This window comes from Sinohyriopsis cumingii, unplaced genomic scaffold (genome assembly GCF_028554795.1).
Source record: "Sinohyriopsis cumingii isolate HCF-2022 unplaced genomic scaffold, ASM2855479v2 utg002809l, whole genome shotgun sequence".
Taxonomy (NCBI): Eukaryota; Metazoa; Mollusca; class Bivalvia; order Unionida; family Unionidae; genus Sinohyriopsis; species Sinohyriopsis cumingii.
The window spans coordinates 306778-330031 of NW_028316307.1; the positions used below are offsets into that span (position 1 = coordinate 306778).

Sequence of the window (23254 nt, forward strand, 5' to 3'; positions counted from 1 at the left end):
CGTTGCTTTCGACGCTGGATGTGGTAATCGTCAACCATGACAGCGTTGAATACTTCCGTAATTCATGAAATAGAGCATCCGTTGTTCTTCAAGAAATGACGGTGTCGTCGTTGGCATCCACAACGAAAGCCTTGTCAATTTCACTTTACCATCATCAACACCATAAGGATGCCAGATTGCATCGTTGTCCATGACTTTTCGAACTAGTGCTATTTTTTGTTTAGTACCGAAAATAACTTTTCTGACATTTCTAAAAAAAATTCCAAAGATATGTGAGAGTGGAATTAAACATGAAACTTCTTCATTGTCATTTAACATCGATTGACATTATGCGAATCACATATTAAATGACACATTCATCAATGTTACTACATCTCCAGCAAAGTTCGTTATTACGTTGCGACCGTCGGGGTGACCACTGGTATCCATGGCGAACATCATTGATGGACCGGCGAACCGTGAATAATCATCGGAATATCTTGCGAGGCCGAGTATTGTTGTGTAAACCTCAACGCTTTCGAGACATGATTCAATGTTTTTTTCCGTCATTAATGTATGTGACACTATTAAACAATGCCATAACACAATTGTTAACAAAACCAACTAGATCGAAAAATCCGTATACTGTATCATCTTCTTTTAAAAGCAGGAAATATATGCTTACATATTGCAGTGGTCGTTCGATTCGTCCACGTGCGTCAGGTACACGTGTATCATAAGAATCTTACTGATAATCCGCACTGATTCATCTTAGAGGACTGTGCGTCCATGTCAAATGCAGGATCAGATACACACTTGAACATTTTTATTTATTTTCGCTGTTGTCTAAAACGACCGTCGAGCCAGACCACTTCCCGCTATTAGACTTACTATAATATTTGTTTTTCTCATTGCAGCTACTTGTTGTTATGTCGGTGATGGCATTCAAGTTAATTCTTTCAACCGCTCATTCGAAACTCGATTTATTATTTTGCTGACACTTGGTTGCATCACTTCGGTGCTGGGCATTTTTATTGGAATGCTTGTGTAAAGTTTTCTTGATGCACATAAGGTCAACGTTTTAATTGCAAAAATAAGTTTGTCCCAACCATAGTAGAAGTAGGATGCGAATTGTACAAGCCGGAGCTTAAGAAGAATAAATCTATATGTATGGTAAGTCTAGACCAAGGATTTCATTATGTTCTATATTAGCTATGAGAACCTCATGCCTATACCTTTGACTGCCTAGTGAAAGTTCAAGCCAGCATTTTCCTAAGAAAGGTCTCCTATCTCCAGTTGCAGTAACCAAATTTTATTTCACAGGTTCAATCTGAAGTTTCTCCATACTGCCTAATTTCTCTTTAAATGTATGGTTAAAGATAGTAACACTGGCATCAGTATCACCAAGCAAAGGTACTTGAAAATTTTGTATTTTAGCACAAACAATGAACCCATGATTACTGTCATTTACATTGCTGATCATAATATCAGTGTGCCTTTCTTTCATTTCTGCCGACTTCTGACCCTTAAATTCAGCATTAACTAGTTTTCCTCTGTCTGTCTGCTCTTTGATTGGCTATTTCTGTATGTATATGGCTGAGTCTGTGTATTATCCCTACCCTGGAAGCTTTGGTTGTCATTTCTGTATCGGTTGTACCTTTGGCTTCCATTATGATTATGTTGGTTCATTTTACTGTGACTTGGATTACCATTCCATTTATTTGTTTGTGTGTTGGAGAATCTGTTCTGTCCAGAGTTACCCGCCTTTAGATTTTATATTGGCTGTTTACCTGTGCTGTTCAGGGCTTTGATTGATTCATTAAGGGTTTTAATGTCAATTTCCTCCTTTTTTATCAGTTTTACAAAGTTTCATGATTAAAAAAGGGACACAGTTACCTCATTTGCTACATATAAGCAAAAGAAAGAAGAAAATGATCGAATAGAGTCAACGAAGCTAGTTAGAAAAGAACTTTCACACATATAGAAGACAAATTGAAGAAAAGAAACAAAATCAGCTCCAAAGTTTAAGAAAGGATAGACTACAAAGGTATGTGATAAGGTGTAGATCACCATGGATTGTGGAGGATGAGATACCATCGAAATGTTTTTGTGACTTAGTAAGTAGAAACTTTTACCTCCACTCAGAATCATAAGATATCTTAGATGTTGATTTGTTATTTAGAGAGATTAATGCCCCAAGAAAAGCTACAAATCTGATTCTTTTTGAAAGAGAAATACAACTTGATGAACTACCTAGAATACTTAAAAAGATGAACAATGACAACTCTCCAGAATCTGATTTAAGGTGGAACTTTGTAAAACTTTGGGGAATGCTTTAAAATATTTTTTCATGAGATCAATCAGCAAAACGTATGATAAACAATGATTTGCAATCATACAGAGACATGGTTGAATTCTTTGTCTACCAGTACAAAAGAAATAAGCATTTTTCAACAAAAAACACATTTGGTGTCCTAATACCCTTTACAATCTGGTCTATCAGTTAGAATCTAGGTGTAAAGCTCAAAAGACAAAAATGGCTTTGAACAGGATTCATTAAAAGCGGATACAAAGGTGATAATATCAGATTAATATATGGTTTAATGTACTGTTCATAAACTTTTATTGATTTTGAAGATACATTTAGTACAGTGTGATGACTATTCTGATTAAGCTAATTTTGGGATTTCTGTGAAAAAAATGGATTATGATTTTAATAACATTTATAACTACAGCAATTATTAAAAACAATTTGATATCATAATTCTTTTTTCCTCTTATTCCTCACTTTCTTCTCTTTCTCTTTTCTTCTTTTTTCTCTCTCTTTCTTTACGTTTCTGTGTTCTTCCCTTGGGAAGGGTACCTCTTCTTCCTGTTCGGAACTCCTCTCTTCCTCTTGCTCCTGTTGTTTCTTAATGCATTCTAAAGACCAAAGTGAAACGACAATGTGACGCGAAATAAGACGATCGCCTGAGACTTTTCATTCATCACGACAGTTTGAAATCCCCTATTTGGATCGAGTTTAGCAGCCCGGCAGAACTGTCACCTTCCAAAGTCATCAACAAAATTCAACATGTACAACAATCCAACGACAAGTTTCACATCACCGATGGAAAAGCGACACTGTTCATGACCCACGTTTCTCTTCCCAAAGGGACAGGACAACGCAGTAAAGTGTTATTGATGGACGAAATTCATAGCATCAAGTGTAGCCTCGTCGAAATTAACAACCCTCAAGACCATATCTGTTTAGCCCATGCCATCGTGGTGGAACGAACGTAGGCCAACAAGAACGACACGGCAGAATGGAAACGAGCCTGGCAAACTATTCAACATCGAACTGTGCCAAACAACGAAAAGAAGCAGAACTCGTGTTACAGCAAGCGGGCCTATCAAAAGACACACCTTGTGGCATTCCTGAAAGGCAAAAATTGCAATAAGTGCGTGGACTTCTGTTGTTTCAAGGCAAATATTTAAAAGACGGAAAATACATTCACCTGTGTTGTCACGATGAACATTTCGATGCCATTAAAAGTATCACCGCATTCCTGGGATACGGTCATTGTGAGAAATGTGACTATGGCTATAACAATCGAGAGCAACACAAGCATTGTGAATCGAAATGCTCAAGATATTTGGCCTCTCATCCCTGTCTTGATGAAGGACAACCATGAGTGCATTGCCCTGCTTGTCAGCGTAGTTTTGTCAGCTCTGCCTGTTATCAGCAGCATCTGAAGACACAAGGTTCACATAAGAAAAGTGCTTGTCAACTCTTGAGATTGTGACCTACTTGTGGACAAGGCATACGTACCAATAATACCAAGGTACATGTATGTTCAAAAAAGAAACGATGTCACATTTGTTGCCAAATCGTGGGCTTAGAACTTGAATGCCGCATTTAAAAAAAAAATCCAAACAAGAAGAGGAGGATGACCACAAGAAAGGGAATTTCATATTTTTCAATTTCGAATGCATGCAAGAAACTGTCATTCACATTCCTAATTTCTGTGCAGCTCATCAAGCGTGCGAGAAGTGTATCCAAGAGCATATCTTTAGTCATTGCCCTCACTCACTGCAGCAAGATTCCTGGAGGACGTGAAATAATCTTTCGGGGACCCAACACACTAGCCAATTTCACCCAATGGATCTTAGACCCCATCGACACGACTTGGGGCCAAGAGGACATCGAACGTTATGGAGATTGTCAAAACCATGCCACGGTTTTGGCTCAGAATTTCTCGGGATACGATAGACAGTTTCTTTTGAGATACTATATGAAACAAAGTACCGAACGTCCTAAAGTGACTTTGAACGGAGCCAAAATCCTTTCCATGCAAGTGGGACAAATGCAGTTTAAAGATTTGTTGAGTTACTTGGCTATGCCTTTAAGTCGAATGCCTAAAACGTTTGGAATGACACATATTGCCAAAGGCTGATTTCCGTACTTTTTCAATACCGAACCACTCAACACTCCAATCTACAGCATTTGCCTGAGGCTCACTCTTACAACCCCGACAACATGTATACCGAACAACAAGAAGCTTTCTACGGTTTGTACCAGACTCACGCCTCGGAGACCCCTTCGACTTTTAGGAAGAAATGTTAAAATATTGTCGTTTGGATGTTGACATTTTATTGCTTTGCTGTGGAATTTTTTTAGAACTGTTTATGTAGCATGGAGGGATCGATCCTTTGAAAGAATCCTGCACCATTGCGAAAGTTTGTTCCTTACTGTACCGCCAACGATTCATGCCCGAAAACACACTGCCTGTCATCAGCCTTCAAATGACCAACTTCGTCAAACGTCGATACTCTGTCAAAGCCCTACGCTGGGTACATTGCTTGTGCGACAAGGAAGACAAATGGATTCAACATGTCCGAAACGGAGGAGGCGAAAAGACCATCCGACCGTATTCGGTGGGTGGCTGGGACCCCAAGATAGTGTATGAGTTTAACGGATGCTTATTTCATGGATGTCCCCTTTGCTACCCTCAATTTGACACTAAAAATCAGTTTCCCTTGTGCCGTATTTTTGCTGAAACGTGCAACCAATACCGACCTTGTCAGCACACCCAGGAAGATCGCGCCTTGACGGGAACGTGGGTCAGCGTGGAATTGTTTAAAGCTCTGGACCTTGGATACTATTTGTTAGAAGTGTACAAAATTTACCGCTTTTCCATGACAGAAAAATACAACAAGGGTGACCAAACTCAGAAAGGCATTTTCGCAGACTACGTGGATGCATTTTTGAAACTGAAACAATAAGACAGCGACTATCCTTCCTGAAGCCACACTCCCACAGGCCAAAATAAATTCACAGAGAAATACTGGGAGCAGGAAGGCATCGCTTTAGACCATGTGGAGAAAAATGAAGGAAGGCGAACGTTTGCCAAAGTGATCTTACATTGCTTGTGGGGTAAAATAGCACAACGACCGTGTTTACCCGAGACGAAGTATTTGACAGAACCTTCCCGCTACTTCCAGATGATTCACGACAAAACTAAATACATAAAACACGTGGACGTCCTTTGTGAGTACTTGATTTTAGTCAATTACAAAAAAAGAACTGGACTTTGTAGAAGCCGTTGAATTTGGAAATGTCATCATTGCGACTTACGTGACAGCCTATGCTCGCTTAAAATTGTACAAAGTTTTAGAACTATTAGTAGATTGCGTCCTGTACTTTGACACGGACAGTTGTATCTACATCGATCGCCTGGGTGATTGTTACCCTAAAATCGAAGGAGACCTTTTAAGAGCCTGGACGGACATGTACCCCGATGACAAGATTCTAAGTTTTGCTAGTGGCGTTCCCAAATATCATGGCTACAAATACCGGAACAAATAAGGAGAAGTGCACACCAAGTGTAAATTGAAAGGATTTACTCTCAATTATCGCACCAGTTGAGTGGTGAACTTTGGCGTGCTGAAAGAAGCTCTGCGGTCTGGAAAGGATGGAAACTTTAAAGTGCCTACCTACGAACCGCACAAGATTGTACGTCATGCACACACCAAATTTTCAGGCGGCCTTTGGAAATGTGTATCAAATCATGTACCAGAAGCGAGTGCGGCTTCCCAACCAATTCACTTTGCCATACGGACATGTCGTTATTGGCCAGTTTATAAAAAGGGACAAAACCCAAGAACAATAGTTCATTGTAACTACCAAGACCAAGTGAAAAGATTAATACTTTTAAACAGACATCATTTAAGTTCGGTGATTTTCAAGTGGAGTGCGATGCTGTGCCTTGTGATGAGAGCGATGCCGTAAGCTCTGACTCATGGATTCAGTACCACATCATAGGTACCTTGCTATGACTACTACTAATACATCTACCATGGAAAATGATGATGTGCATGTCAAACCTGATGGATGCGAAAGCGAGGCCACTCATTATCGTGGACTCTTTGCTGGTTTTCATGGTGGATGTCATCCTCCATGTGAAACCATGCAGCTACCACCCTACAGATGTTATATCAAAATCAACAACCTCCTACGCATTTCGCCGTACCTTCATCGAAATGAACCTGTCAAAGACGAATATTCGTTCCCTGTGTGTTCGCCTGAATACTGCGACTTTGAAAGTCGATTCCAAACATTCCAAGGAAAATGGCCTAAATATCTGGGAGGACCTACCCCAAAAGAATTAGCCAGAGCCGGATGTTTCTACTTGGGCACAGGGGATAAAGTCAAGTGCTTTTTTGCGGTATGTCACTTCACGAGTGGGAGCAGAAAGGTTCAGTTTACATGGAACATGGTTGATGGTCTCTGCATTGCCACTCCCTACCTTTAGTGGGACCCTAGTCATTGAAGCGGCATACCATGTCGTTTAAGAAACCAGCTTGGCTATGGGTCAAATGTTGGACAACACCTAGACAAGTATTTAAACCCCTTTTAAAAAGTAATATTCAAGGATCACCAAACTAACTGCAAGAGAAGATCTAGAAGGGGGACTTGTCAGAGCAAAGTCTCAATTGATGACTGTATAACTTTGATGTTGAGAAATTCACAAGAGGAAAGTGAAAAAGTCAACAAACTCTTCAGATTTCTCTGGATCAACTCTGCATTCAGCCGATTATTCTGCTATCGACTGTTTACGTTGGAAGATTTTATTGCTATTCTTGACCGTAACCCTGAATGGCAGTGATAATAAATTACTCACTATGTCCATTACTTTCGCTCTAGGAGAAGATTTTGAATAAAATAAGGCTGACTGACATAATCATGGATACTTTGCAAGAGAACATTCGTGGTTTGCCTGTGGAGCTGATAGAACGCATTTACCGAGAGCTGGTCAAAATACAAGTGAAATGCAAAGAACAATTGCATCCGTCACGTCACCGATGTTTAAACCACTAGTAGTGAATGCTATAAGAGGACTGATTCAGATGAAAGTGTTCCAGTGTTCAGACATTGATCGACTACTCGTGGGCGAGAAGGATTCGTTTCTTACTGATTGTATGTACCACAAGGTATACAAACTGCAACGAATTCCAGAGGAAGAGTTAGAGGGTTACTATAATCTTTTACACAACGTAAATTTAGTTCAAGAGGAAACTTCATAACGGTGTGTTGTGATGAGCGAGTTAATGTCTAAACTGTTTAGATTTGCCACTGGTGTACGATCATCTCTGTGCAGAAAGTACACGTATTACCTCCGACAAAAAGAGGTATAAAAACGGATTACCATGCCATGACCTTTATCAGTGGTGATACAACAGATCCCGTGGAAGGAAATCGATGAGAGTGTTCAAACGGTAGACGATTACCGATACATGTACTTAATACGAGAACTGTGTCCCGTGAATTTGAGTCGACATGTGGTGTGCGTCTTAGTGACTTGCTTTCTGGGATTTCGTTTACCAGTTGACTTCTTGTGGACTCTTTACGAACAAGTACTTACCACCTAATACAGCATGAAAGTGTTCCCTTTATATGTGCATGAGAAACTCATTTTGTTAAAAGTCTTGCGTTTTCATCTGGATACTTCTCAGCCTCTACGGGAAAGAAAAGATTCGTCAACTTTTGGTACTGAAGATGTGTATGACGATGTGTGTGTAGCTTGTGACTTACACCCGCACTGGACAGATATACATGACTGGAAAAGTTGGGGTTTCGAGGCTTGAACCAAAGAAGTGGCCATTTATTCCCAAGAACTGTGATCCTCAATTCAAACGTCCAGTGACAAAAGTAACTTTTAAACCTGTGTTAATGACAGTGCCAGAAGAAGAACCCGTCACCGAGGACAACCACTCCCTTCAAGACAGGACTGTCATTGACATTCCCAAAATACTATTCCAAGAGGACACCTGTGTGACTGTAGAGACTGTAAGAACAGTACACACTGTCCATAGGACACACTTTTACCAAAAACATGTTGTACAGAGACTTGTTTATTTTCCACTTTGATCGTTTTGATGTGTATTGTATCGTTGTACTTAACCATTTGGCTTTTATGTATTTTTGTCTTTCGTTTTGTTCCATTTTAACTTCCAATAAACGTGTCCTGGAAAAAGTATAAAAACTCTTGTCTGTCTTCATGTCAAAAGTGACATTCCCTGCACTATGGCTACATCTACTATCTCTGCACCCTCTTCCTCCACTTTTAAAGTCATCGACGAACACTTAGGTCGTGCCAGTTTGGAGGCCTTGTATCTTCGCCATCCCTTTAACATGTCAATTGCCGGACCTAGCGGTTCAGGCAAAACCAAATTTGTAAAATGTTTGATTTTACATAAATATCATTTGATCGATCGCCCACCTCAACGGATTGTGTGATGTTACAAAGAGTGGCAATCAGCGTACAGCCTCTTGCGAGAAAGTCAAGGTGATTCCGTAGTGTTTGTGTAAGGCATTCCTGGCGAAGACAACGAGATCGTGTCTGATCCCAGCCATAACCATTTGGTCATTTTCAACGTGTTAGAAGACAAAGAAGAAATAAAACCGTGGTTTACACACAAATGGCATCATCGTAATTCCAGTGTCATTACATCACTCAAAATTTGTTTCAACAATGTAAAGCCCATCGCACAATCAGTCTCAATGCTCATTACGTGGTCTTGTTTAAAAGCCCTAGAGATAAATCGCAAGTGCAAGTCTTAACCAAACAGTTAGGAACGCCTTGGCTGACTCATGCGAACGACGATGCCACTCAAACCCCACACGCCTATTTACTCTGGATTTAAACCCAACACCCCCGATTATTTATGGTTTCATAACCATCTGTTTCACCACTGGTGCAAAGACAGAGGACGGCCTGTCGTGTACACGTCCACTTCGTCGACTTAACAAAAAAATCTATAAAAACCTTGGTCACTTTGGGTCTGTCTCACACAGCGTCAACATGACGTATCTTCAGTCTCATCTTCCCGTCAAATTGATTCGTGCATTGTACGGCATCAGTTGCGAAAATGATCCACAAACACGTGCTCCTGTCTTAGAAGCCAGTCTCAATGAAGTCTTATGATGTTTTGCGGTCACAGCACGTCAATTACTGCAAGGCATCATTCACATTCCTCGTCAAAACAAACGCTTTTTTGATATAAACAAAGTAGCCTTGAAGCAATTGGCCGATCCACGCATCGACACTCAAACCAAAAAGCAAATCATTTTGAAACCAGGAGGTAGCGGTTCTCTATATTCTAATAATGTTGTGGACATCGTAATAGTTAAAATACGAAAAATGGTAATGTAAAAAGATTGTGTTATCTCTGTTGAAAGACGGAATATATTTACAAATCTTTCTTTGAAGTACAGTATGTATGTATGTATGTGTGTGTGTGTGTGTGTGTGTGTGTGTGTGTTAATGCTTTTGCTACATTCGTTTTTCTACACATATTGCTATGGGTATGTTAATGCCTTTATTGCATTTATGTATAATTTATCGTTATACCCTGTATTGTACTACATAACAATAGTAATAATAAAACTTGTATTTTAAAAGAAATGAAAACGGCATGTGGTCCTGTAAAATGTATGATTTTGTTCCATTCAATGTCATAAGTATATAAGTATATATTCTCTTAATTTTGTGCATCTCATAACATGAACTATATTTTGTCTTTGTTTGCAACACCGTATGTTAATTTTCGTTCTCAGAAAAGCATAATGTCTCATTTAATGTTCTGCAAATTATTAATACTAAAAAAATGCAGTTTGTCTTCATACATACGCACGCACGCACGCACACACACACACACACATACATACATACATACATACATACATACTATTTATTTAATCATCAATAGCTCTTTACACATAGATTTTGGGGCAAATATAATGCGAAGAAAGCACACTTTGCATGAGAAATTAATATATATTGGGCAATTTATATGCATTACCGTTTGAAAGAGTAGATACGTTCCTGATTTATAGAAAATCAATTTTATATTTTCTTTCTTTATTTTCTTTATTGAAACAAAGTTATTTTGGTTTTAAAAAGTAATAAATATGATATCCCGTACATATTTTGTTCTCATTTCAGCTAGAAATTTGCTAATAACCATCTGACGTAAATTTACAAGCTGAAAATCAACCTTTGACATCCACTAACTACGATTGCGAAAACTGTAATAACTGCTAAAATAAATCAGGTATATGTGTTCCATTATTTCTCTTTAAATAGTTTACGCGGTCCGAATCAGACTGGCATTTGGGCCGTATCAGCCTTAATTTGAGGCGAATCATGCACGGCCGAATCGGCCAAAGGGCCATGCTATAAACTTCCGGTTCTTGTTGGTGATGCACCCTTGCATACTGTTGTTGAAATCTTGGTGTTGTATGCGACAATGAGTAGAAAAAGAGGAACGTTTAAAGACCAGAATGGAGGAAAACAATCCAGAGTGGATGATCATACAATTAATTATTATAAAAGAGTGTCGGAAACATTGAAAGAAGGGTTTCCGTCGGACGAAGAGAAAGGTTGCCAAAACCATGTGGTGTTACATGGGGATTTAGCACATAATGAATCGGGTGGGGCGGGATGTCTCTGGGTGCAAGGGCCAGTTTCCTTATGTGATAATTTGAAAAGCATTGTGTATAAAGAATTATGTTGCAAAAAAGACTCAATCCAGGTAGTTTTCACTTCGTGTCTACTGCTATAGGTTGCTAGCTCTGCTTCATAGCCAACCATTGGTATTTCAGTGTAACTGTTATACGTCTACGTGTTTCACATCAGTTTCAAGAACAATACAGGCCTGATACACCTCATTTAATATCCATATCATTAATTATTAGACAAGAATAGCTTAAAAAGTTATATTATTTGTAAGTTAAGAAATTTGACAGGCCAATTTGCAAAAAAGATAAAAATACTCTTACCCATATGTTGTATGAATTGACAACTGAGGAAACTTGCCAAGACAGTGCCCTGGTGTCTTCAGGCCACTGATCCAAAAGTGTATAAATGTTGACAAGGCATGACTTACCATGATCAATACACATCTATTTATCCCACTCGCAGACATCAGAATCATGTTTACAAAGTTGCATTTTCATGGTGAATGGACTAGTCCTACAATGTAAGACATCAACACTGATAAAAATATATCAATATTAAAATCTTTAGGGACTGCTCTGGTGGCCTAGTGGTTAGAGCATCCGCATCAGATGCGGGAGGTTGTGGGTTCGATCTCCAGCCGAGTCATACCAAAGACTTACAAAAATGGTACTAACAGCTGCCTCGCTTGGCGCTGAGCATTAACAGGTTAGTGTTAGGACTGGTTGGCCTGGTGTCAGGATAATGTGACTGGGTGGAACATCATGCTACATGTTTGCGGCATGAAGCTCCAGTACTAGAAATCACTGTTAACTGTCACACTGCAGATATCATAGCGTTACGACTGAAAAATTGTTAAAGCTATGTTAAAAATCCAAATCACACACGTACACAAAGTGTTTAGATAGCTTTGTTTCATTCAGGATTCTCATCACCCTTTTAACAGATTTCTATATTCCCAGCTTCCATCGCATTCCAGCCTCCTGCAGTGTAGGCCAATTGAACTTCAAAACATGTCCATTTGCTTGTGTGAGAATTTTTATTTATTAGAGAAAAAGACATCGAAGTAAGTAAAGTCTGATTATAACATGACTTTAATTTGTAGAAAAACATTGCTATGGGCTGCAAAGTATGTGAAATATTCTTGAAAATTTTATTACAGTGTTAATTGACATTGGAAAATGCTACACAGCACCATTATTTGGGAAGTAAGACCTTGATCCCAAAAACATAAATATCATGGTCTATGTCTTACATTGTATAACTAGGTGAATGGACATGACATATGTCAGTTAAACAATAGCCCACACCTAAACTCAGCTCACAAGTATTAAGTGGATGGCTATAGGATAAAAATCATTTTGCCATCTTTTATAATAAAATTCTTTGAGGAATAGCTTTAAATTGTTCATCAGAATTGCCACCTTTCCTTAGCTATTGTTGTTTTAAAAGTAATTTGGCAAAATGCTTGTTTTAACCAATCAGATTGGCTGTGGGTGGAATTTACATTATGCAGTGTGTTAAGTCATTGCTTCCACCAGAATTGAAAAAGGGCATGGTAATTATTATAAAAAAAACTGAACTTTAGATACATAAAATGGCACTTTAAATACCAAAGGGCAGTTTATATACATATATGTATATCATTCACAAAAGAGCATTGTCCTTGTTCTAGTCATAAATAATAATATTGGGGTTCTCGAGGATGCTGAAGTGTGCAAGTATATGCATACTTTTCATTTTTGGACAAATGAAGATTCCAACAGCTGAGTTCTTGGTAAACAAGCATTTTTTTTGTCATCAGAATTCTTTTATATTTGATCTGTTTGTACAAAGCCAGTATGAATGTCAAAGTTCAGGTGATTTTACTGGGATTGGGTGAACTGCATAGGTAATGTTTTAGCAGACAAGGAGAGTAAGATGTGTTAATTGAATGCCAGTGCCGAATAATCATTTTTATCAAAAGATTAATTACACATGCATGTGTCCTTTGATACATCTCTTATAAACATTACACAGCACAGTTTTAATCCATCATATTAAAAATCCTGCACAATGTTTGGAATACTTTCATGTTATCATAGACTGTATTTGGATAAATAGTGTCAAGATTTTGGGATTTATTTTGTGTTAGAGGAAAACAAACTCTTGTGTCAAAGCAGCTGTTTTTGTTATCATGTATACCTTCATTTTCTTGTGATTATCATTGTACTAAGTATTCTGATAGTAACTTTTTTCTTTGTTGCCAAGTGTAAGATTTTAGATAAGCATGATTCATTTCAGTCTAGCTGACAGCAATTAGTAGATGGCTCTCCTAATGATAAAGTAAACAGAATGCTAAAGAGACTGAGAGATCTATGAAACATATCATGGATTTGGACATTCCCATAGGCTGAAAAATGAGAACTGTGGAGTGAATAATGTAATGGCATCCCATACAATTACTTTAGGGAAAAGGACTGGGGAACTACATATGTATAGGTTGTTTTCACAGACGTCATGATTGAGTATGCAAATGCCCATCTTGAGTCCCCAACAAACCTTTGTCAGCATTAGTCATCATGTATATTCAAAATAATCTGATTTAACTGTTGACAAGGACATTTACTTCATCAAAAGGATACATAGATTATACTTGAAGTTAAGTGCGCTATAGCATGAAAATAAAAATAAAGCTGGAAGTTCCCTTGCTTATATAGAATGACAGAATAGTGACATTGAACCGTAATCGTGCATATTACTATCAAACAGAAATGCAGGTTTTTTTTTTTTTTTAACAAACAGACAATATTTACATTTTTTAAGTGTTTCGTATCATATCCCTAAGCTTGTCATCTTGAATGATTATTTCTGGACAATGATTTTAGGGATACAATATCGGTTATGAATTAAAATTTCATAGCATGTGTTTTATGCCAGAACTTGTATGTTCAAATACTTTTCGCGTCAACAAGTGTTTGTGCCAAAGACAGTTGACAAACCAATTTAATTAGTATGGTCAGATATTGTATTTGTGGTGGAAATGATGGACATATGATGCTATTGAATCAAAGTGATAACCATTCAAAGAAGTTTCATCTTCAGTGTGTTCAAACGTGCCTAACGGAACATGACTTTGTGTCAAATGTCAAAACCAAGTATTCCTGAAATGCTTTTAGAAATATGAAATTATAGATTAACAATTAGCTTTTTAAGTTGAACGATAACCAAATTATTGATTTCAGCCCATGAAAATTGAAAATCATTACATTTTTTTACTTGTTTGTGTATCCATTTGTGTATGCATTAGTTTATTGATTGATCTAATTTGTTGAAGGAATGACAAAGATGGTTGAAATTTAAATGTTTTACTTGAAGAAAACAAATAGAAAGGTCACGCATTCGGTCTCCTGCGGTTGACAGGAACAATAGAATGTGATGTATTATTATATTCTTACGCACAAAATGAGACGTATCTTTGTAATTATGCAGGAAGAACAATGTTATTAGGTGCGGGGCTAGGGACTCAACATGGCGGATGTGTAAGTACACACGTTTTGTGACGCGATGTGAAAACAACGGGTACAGAGACAAAATGAAGAAAATCTCTCTCTTGCTCTCTCTCTCTATACATGTGTGTGTGTGTGTATGTGTGTGTATATATATATATATATATATATATATATATATATATATATATATACACACACACACACACATACAAACACCAGTCTTGTTACTGTTAGAAAATAATTACTTGACCAAAACCCAAGAACCATCGCAAAACATAATTTTATACACCTATTATAACTTACTCTTTTGTTTTCTTTTTTTTACACAAATAAACAAAGTAGATAAAAAATGAAATGCAAATTGAAATATATAAAGTAGTAATTGCTAACCCAAACATGATATTAGAAGTTGTCCATTTATTACGTACACATGGAGGGGGAGGAAGGTAACCCAAATGCATATGCTTGCATATGGGGGGGGGGGGCTACTAATAAATCCTTTATGGTTTCTGTGTAGATTAAATATAGGCCATTCAATAGAAACCAGTTGTAAGTCCTAGTAGTCTGAGGAAGGCAGTATATGTCATAAAAAAATATACTGGGAAGGAAAACGAAGGGACCAACTCCTAGGGCAATGTGAGTATGACACATTGCAAAATAATAAAATGCAGATAGCAATGAGCAACCCCTGAACAAGAATAAAAAATAGTTGTTTATTCAAAATTCTTTTGATTTGTTACAGAAAAACAAACACCCACACTATGTGGGGTACAGAAACGCATTAAAGCCTTTAAAGTGCCAAAAGAAAACAGTATACAGCTCATTGTTCATAAAATAACTCTGATGTGACTAACACACAATGAAAATAAAATAAGCAATGGAAATTATTTTGTTTTAAATTTTTTCATTGAAAAACTCCAAAGAAGTTTTTTAATCATGATATGCATACATATCTGTTTGCATTGCACAACAGAAAATAGAATTAATTTTCAAAACTGACGATAATAATTGTATGAAACTGTCACATTAAATAATGTTCATTGCCGTATTTTTGGACTGTATTGAGCTTTAACACAATGAAAATAAAGTATGCAGTGGAAATTATTTATTTTAGTTTTAAATGACTTGTTTGATTAAGGAAGGTTAACAGAAGGATTTCATCATCAGGTGCAAATTCTAAGTGTTTTGCATAATATAGAATATCATTATGAATGAAGGTTCATAATTGACTTAAATAAAATGCTACTTTCAACATTCAGTTTAACTGATTGTTTTGTTTTTTGTTTTTATATGTTTGTGTTGTCATTGTTGTTGATTTGTCAGGGAATTGTGTGTTTACTATTTTATTATTCCTAAATTATCATCTACATTATTTTAAAACTTTCAATTGCAAGTATCTGCACAGGTTATTCACATACCCACTGACATATGATTTTATCCATTGTGCCTAACAATTATTCGTTAATTACATTATTGCGCATTTATTTAGGGCATTTAATTAGAAAGTTTGTTCATGGCACAAAATATACTTTCTTTCACTTCACTCTGTTTTGCAACACAACCTCCATGCACTAAAGAGCTAAAAATGAAAGGGCAGTTAATGAGGTTACCAAATCACATAAATCTAACAAACATAACTAACTTCTGCAACAGGAAGAGCCTGTGATCCATACACTTGAGAAAAATATGTTTGAATTATTCAAGCAATTTCTGGACAGATTATCTTCAGATACCAAAGTATTTGGATAGCTTTCACATGGGGTAAGGAAGAAACATATTTATTTCTAAACAATAAGGTCAAAAGTCATGTTCACTGTAACAGAAAGATGAACAATAGTTTCCATGCAAAATCTGAGTTCTTCACACTGCACAGATACTAAACTTGGTGGATAGCTTGCACATGCAATAAGGAAGAAGCATTATTAATTATGGGGTCAAAGGTTAACTCTGCTGTGACTGAAAGGCACAGTATCAGTCATTCTGCATCACATACATGTGACTGAAGAATAAAATGATGCCTGCAAAGAACTTTCAAGTGTATACATAGAGCTCTATTCAAGTTTGGTGGGGAGGGGGAAGTGTTAGTATGACATTCAGGGTATGGATGTTAAACTCTTCAATTTTTAAGTTTTTGCTGTATATCACCACATTATTGGATATAAAATTTCAAACGCTGGGATGATTAATTTTGATACTTATACATGTAGTCATAGATGTATGTCAGAATTATCATGTGGTTCCCAGGCTTTTGTTTTAAAGGAATGGAGTGATCAAAGGAGATGGAGGATGAGGAACTGAAATTACTGTTCTCAATGACATGTTACTGACAATTACTACTTTTTTTTCTTTCTTTTTCAGACCTCTTTGTAAATAACGTGGTCTCCCAGTTAGCAGAGGAAGCCACTCATGTGTGCCATCACCCTGGGACCAGCATGATCATTGAGGAGCTTATACATATTTGTCGGCGCCATCATGTTCTTTCACTGTTCTCAGCACTTAAAACAGACTGGTATTCAGTTGGCTCAGATAGATTTGCAAGTCATGTTCTTCAGGCTCTCGTCTGCACAGTTCCTAAATTCATTTCTAAATTTGTCTTTCGTTTCAAAGTGAGTCATTCTGATGGCAATAATGAAGAGGATGTTGTAAATGAAACTAAGGGGGACATAACTCTATCAGATGAGGAGAACAATCTGATTTGTCACTTTCTTGATCTCTGTGGGTTTGTTAAAGATCAGTTATCAACATGTTTAGACCATGTGTATTTGTCACATATAATGAGAGCTGTCTTACAGGTGCTAGGAGGGACCTGTGTGAGTGAGAAAGTTATCAGGAGCCGATTGTCAAGAACAAGAAAGAAAGAAGGTAAACAATATGTAAGGGTCATCTTTGTTCCATCTTTTACTTGTCCTGCTGTGAAAAAAGTTGTTGAAGATAGAATGCAGCAACCATAATGACAGCCCAATTATATTTGTGGGCCTTTTCATAATGTTATTAAAACCTAGATCTCAGACATAACAGATCGGACGGATGCCAATATGAAATCATGTTATGTTGACCTTTTGGTTCACCTATCTTATTACAGCTTTCGCATTTACAAAAGGTGAAAATGTTTGCTCGGAACATATCATTTCTAAATGATAACTCTTCCATACATGAAAGGCATTGATTATTAAGGTGGGTCACAAACATACTGAGAATTCCAGAGGTCAGCAGAATGTGAATTAATGCTATTCAGATATACTTTATAGAAGTCGATTTCATTGTTAATCATATTGAACATCTTCAGAAACTTATTCAGATATGATCATGCTTTGACTTCCTGTCTCTTTTCCTTGACAATACTTCATAAAATAAACAATTACTTAAACAACAAAGCAGCATTCACTTCCTTTACATCTGCCATTTTGCTGTAGCATATTATACTCTGTTCTCTGCTGGTCCATTTACTTCCTGTTCCTCATAACAGAAAGGAGAAAAATAGTTTCTGAATTATAACTTGAGTTCTATACTATCTACAGTTACCAAACATTGTGTGTGGATTGTATTTGTGGTAAGGATGAACCCAATCAGTTTCAGAACTAAAGAGTGAACGTTCATTTGCCTTGTGCCTCAATAAAAAATGGGTTGTACACAATTTTCATTCTTGATTACATTCCTTGACAAAACTTTTTTGATGGCTTAGGGTAAAACTATAAACCAGTATATTCTGAGGTCAGAGGCATCATAAGCCTAATAAGAAAATAATGGTTTCTGCACAGGAACTTTATTTCAAGACTGCATAATACCTTTATCTAAGATCCAGGTCATTGAGACCCATTTATCAACAGTGTCCTGAGGCAGCCATACCTACTAGTTCCTGTGTAGAGCACTATTAAAAATAGTTTAATAGTATAATATATGTTTGCAGCATTCTTGTTTTCCTCCGTAAAGAAATGCACATTGTGGTTTATAATCTTGTGTACCCCAGGAAAAAGCCTTTGACATTTTTTAAAATAATAAACAAAATAAATGCATGCTGCCTCATTTGTTTAAAGCATGATGGATGGATGATATATATGGATCACTTTTATGATGGCAGTGTTGTTTTAGGTGCTGCATTTTTACAAATAGCTTGCTTTTCTGATGCCATTGTTCAGATATGTTTTTTCTCCATTTTAAAGCAGAATTCCAATTTTCTCCTGACTTGAATCCAATTTTTCTTGATATAGTCCGTTTCTTTTTTATCATTTCCAGTCAGGTTTTTTTTTAATGGCCTGTTCGGTCCCATTCTACAACAACCCTTGAAACGTATTTGTTCTGTCTATTAGCTAGCCCACGACTCTCGTAAAGAGTATTCTGATTGGTCAAAAGTTTAAATTCATCCAATGAATCTTTGTGTAATGGAAACTGATGGCAATGGAAAGAAGAAGCATGCTTGCAAAAAAAATGGCATCCCGAGTTGTTGAGACCATGACACAAAAAGTTTAGAGAAAGGTTTCAAAAAAATGTATGGAAATAGGAATGGCTGAAGCATAAAGTTGATGGAAATTTAGTTGGTCAGTTTATAAGAAAACTGAACAATAGAGGACTGGCATTTTGTGACCTCTGCTATATGGTAATCGTGTTTGGAAGCGTTTGGAACAGCACCTACAGAAGAAGCTGCATACCGAAATATTGAAGCTCAGAAGGCATCTGGAAAAAGTGCAGTTAATTACTATAAGTTGCATGAGAGAACAGATGTAGCTCTCTGTCAGAATATGTGCAATGCATGTTGCCAATACAAGCACCAGAAAGGAAAAAGGCTCTCATTGAGAAGGAAAAGAAATGATTGCACATTGAGTCAAACAAGAAGGCTAAAGAAATCTTTGTCAAAGCCGCAAAAAGAGCTTGACTGGCATATCAACAGGTTGTGTCCATTGGAGAAAAAGACAAGCTTTTTTATGGAATACCAAAATCATGTCAGATTGTTGCGATAGTCATTCTGGAGGGTAGTACTTGCTATATGCAGAAGTAGGGTTTTTAGGGTTTGTTTGGTGCCTTACAGCACACCAATACAAGTAGATTATTTAGTGCTGAGGCAATTGGAATAAGGTGCCTTGCCCAATGACATACCACGGCAAATGACCCAGGCTGGTTCAGTGGTATGATTTAAACCTGCACTCATTTGGTCACGAGTTCAGAACTCTAATAACTTATCTACTGCAAAAATTGGTCATCTTGTCTTATGTTTGTGCTCTAAAAGTTATGTTAAGGTTTCAGCTCACCATGCAGTGTTTTTGATTTTTTATCAAACGTAAAATGTATGTTTGTATCATCACTTTTTCAGATAATTTAATGATGAAATGTTTGGCTTTGGAAAAAATATAAAATTCTATTTTAATTTTTTTTAACATGATCATTTTTTAAAAAGATGTTTGGGATGTTGCCCAGCCAGGTATTCACATTGGGAAGATGGTTGCCTGCCATTAATATTTGGTTATTCTGGACTCCAGTGCAGTGGATTTTTCTACCCCTGATTAAAAAATAATTGCAAGTTATCTCTCTTTACATATGTATCTGCAATGCACATGACATCCCATTACATACATCCCATTGCATATGTAGGTATATACTGCAAACTTGATATTATCAAAACTGTACTGTATATTGTCAGAATTCTGGGTAAACTCTTATTTAAGATATCATCTATTTCTAAAAGAATAAGGAATAATTTCTGTCATTTCTTTTGAGACTGGATGTTAAATCATTTAGAAGGGTGAAGGTCACTGAATGACGAAATGTTGTGGGCTGCATTTATGGTACTTTTCTTTTTAGGTTCTAAATAAATTGATGCATTTGCATCCATTATTAAAAGAAACATTAAATGTCTTAAACAGAAATAGAAACACCACTTTAACTCGTGTCTTGATTATTTTCATTCCAGTCAAAATATTGGGTCACTTGTATTTTACATATACATGGTGAAGTAATGTATGCCTATGCTGACAAGGTACCTGATGCATTCATCACATCCAGCAGGGTAAATAGTAGCTGAGGAAGGTAAATTGTAATCTTGTAAATAACTACTGGGAACACTTTTAACCCTACGCATGAAGATTTTTAGAAAATTTAACAAGATTTTGATAAGTAGGATACTTGGCATCAATTATAAGATCACCTCCAAACATATTGGGTAGGTTGTCCTCCCCCTGATTTTATCTGTGAAGGGATACGAGTCGCCAATTGTATGCACATTTCCCTACTTACTTTGTGTTACTGATGTTGATACAGGTATAGATATTCACATAAATTAAAGATAAAATGCCTATTAATGAAGCTGTTAATTTGGACTACCTTCAATGAAAATCTTACAGCATAAATTTGGATTATGGAGATCTTTCAAAATTCTAACTGTATAGCTTTTTAAAACGCTGCTTCAAGGAAATGAAGTAGCTGTGGCATATACTGTAAATGCCCAATGATCACTTCAACTGATATTTGAAACCTGGCTGTTAAATGCCCAATGATCACTTCGACTGATGTTTGAAACCTGGCTGTTAAATGCCCAGTGATCACTTCAACTGATGTTTGAAACCTGGCAGTTAAATGCCCAGTGATCACTTCAACTGATATTTGAAACCTGGCTGTTAAATGCCCAATGATCACTTCAACTGATGTTTGAAACCTGGCTGTTAAATGCCCAATGATCACTTCAACTGATGTTTGAAACCTGGCTGTTAAATGCCAAAGGATCACTTCAACTGATGTTTGAAACCTGGCTGTTAAATGCCAAAGGATCACTTCAACTGATGTTTGAAACCTGGCTGTTAAATGCCAAAGGATCACTTCAACTGATGTTTGAAACCTGGCTGTTAAATGCCCAATGATCACTTCAGCTGATGTTTGAAACCTGGCTGTTAAATGCCCAATGATCACTTCAACTGATATTTAAAACCTGACAGCTGAATGCTCAAGGTTCACTTCAGCTGATGTTGGAAACCTGACAGAAAGATGATATCTGTATAAATACCTCACCAACTTGAATTGCCAATCTTTCGAAACTTATTCACTAGTTGCCTTGCAGGTTGGAGCCAAGTTCAAGTTCTGCTGTGAATTTGTATACATGTATCTGCCTAATCTATCTATCCACAGATAATGACAGTGAAGCAAGATTTGATGATTTTGAAGTACCCCCAGCTTTCAAGAAAATGTTCAGGAGGATTTCAAAGAATATTTTTCGCTTAGAAAATTTCAGTGGTATGTATATTCTGCTTCTTCATCTTGTAGACAGTAATAATGAAAATAAAGTTATAGGATCAAAATTTATACCTTATGGTCCAAGTATTTTCCACCCTAAAAAAAATCCAATAGATGCAGTCATGGTTATAGTATTGTAGCACATCGGTGTTTTACCATGGAGATGTTAGGTTTGGTTTTAAAGCATAGAAACATAAGTAGGTTATTTAATGTCAAGGTAATTGGTTTTGTGTGCTTGTTACTGTTTTTCAGCACTTGATGGTTTATACATGGCAGACAATCTATTTGGTGGAGGAAGAAGCTGGGAAGGACCACCAATGCATAAGAAGCTACTAGCAAACTTTCTTACATATCCATGTTGCCCAGGCCAAGACTTGTCCTCTGCAGATGGAAGTAGTCATCTGTAAAGGCGAGTGTCTTGGACTACTTGTCCACCCAAGGCCCTGCAAAGGCAATTATAGTGAAATGCCTTGCTAAAAGACCCCTTTCACAAATATTGTTATTGGTACTCTTCCAGAATGAAAAATCATATTGACATGAGGGCTTTCACTGCATCACTAAATGAAGATGGGTCCGATATGGCTACCACAGTGGCATCTTGAATTTTTTTTGTCACTACTCATCCTAAATGGAAAGTCACATCAACATTGGGTTTTCACTAGAAGACTTCTTTTGAGGTCTGGTTGGTCCTAAATGAAGATAATGCCTCTCAGACATTCGGTGTGGCTTCCACTGCACCCATCTTGAAAATCTTGTCATTACTTCTCCAGTAAGGGAAGGAATAGTCTTGGATTCCAGGAAATTCTTTTTGGATAGTATAGCATCAGTCCTTTTGAGTGACTCTTGTTTGTGAATTATTATTATTATGCCCACGGAATATATTTGCACATGGTTTCCAGTCTGTTCAACTCACTCACATTATCTTCTATGTCATAGTTTCAACTGCATTGTCTGTTGTTTGCTTTAACATAGTAACAATAGTGTTGCATTTTTCTGCAATTTCAGCTTTTGAGGCATGTATATGTTCATTACGTCCCGTCTGATTTACAATGACTTTATAAAATTTAAAACATCTAGAATAACATAATTGTTCTTTTGTGCGCTTTTGACATAAGGCTTTGTGTTCAGTGCTTCGCCATATCCCAGCCAAGAGAAATGGTTTGATGATTTACTGTTACAACTTCTCAGCTCTATTGGATTAAATTTTCATCAGAATCAGTTGTCTTTTATTGCTACACTTATGTAATTTGAAGGAATCTTCTTCAACTGATGCTGAATTTTTAAGGAAGTTCATGTTCACCATCTGATTACATGAGAGTGAAATTTGCTCATGTCAGCATGAAATTTGCTCACTTAAATTTGTTGGGGATTTTCTGTTATTATTTGCTAAAGAGTTAACTCTTTGTGAAAAAGAATTTGCATGCAGATGATATTTGGTCAGTGGTCTGTTGGCAGGATCATTGTACAGAGGGTATGGTTTATGCATTAAGACTGTTTGCTTTCATAATATCAGTGCTTAATGGCAGAGTTTGAAATGACAGAATCATTTTATATAACATCATTTGTATG

General features: G+C 36.9%; 1 protein-coding gene across 2 annotated transcripts in view; it reads left to right on the plus strand.

Annotated features, from left to right (window-relative positions):
- Positions 1–10718: 10718 nt before the first annotated feature.
- Positions 10719–23254, plus strand: part of LOC149770052 (nucleolar protein 9-like) — a 35601-nt gene continuing 23065 nt past the window's right edge. For both annotated transcript variants that reach the window (XM_089949479.1, XM_089949480.1), the window contains exons 1-3: positions 10719–10903; positions 16829–17332; positions 21581–21685. In XM_089949479.1, the coding sequence (XP_089805605.1) occupies positions 10771–10903; positions 16829–17332; positions 21581–21685 (742 nt within the window). In that variant the 5' untranslated portion in view covers positions 10719–10770. The remainder of the gene's footprint in view (positions 10904–16828; positions 17333–21580; positions 21686–23254) is intronic.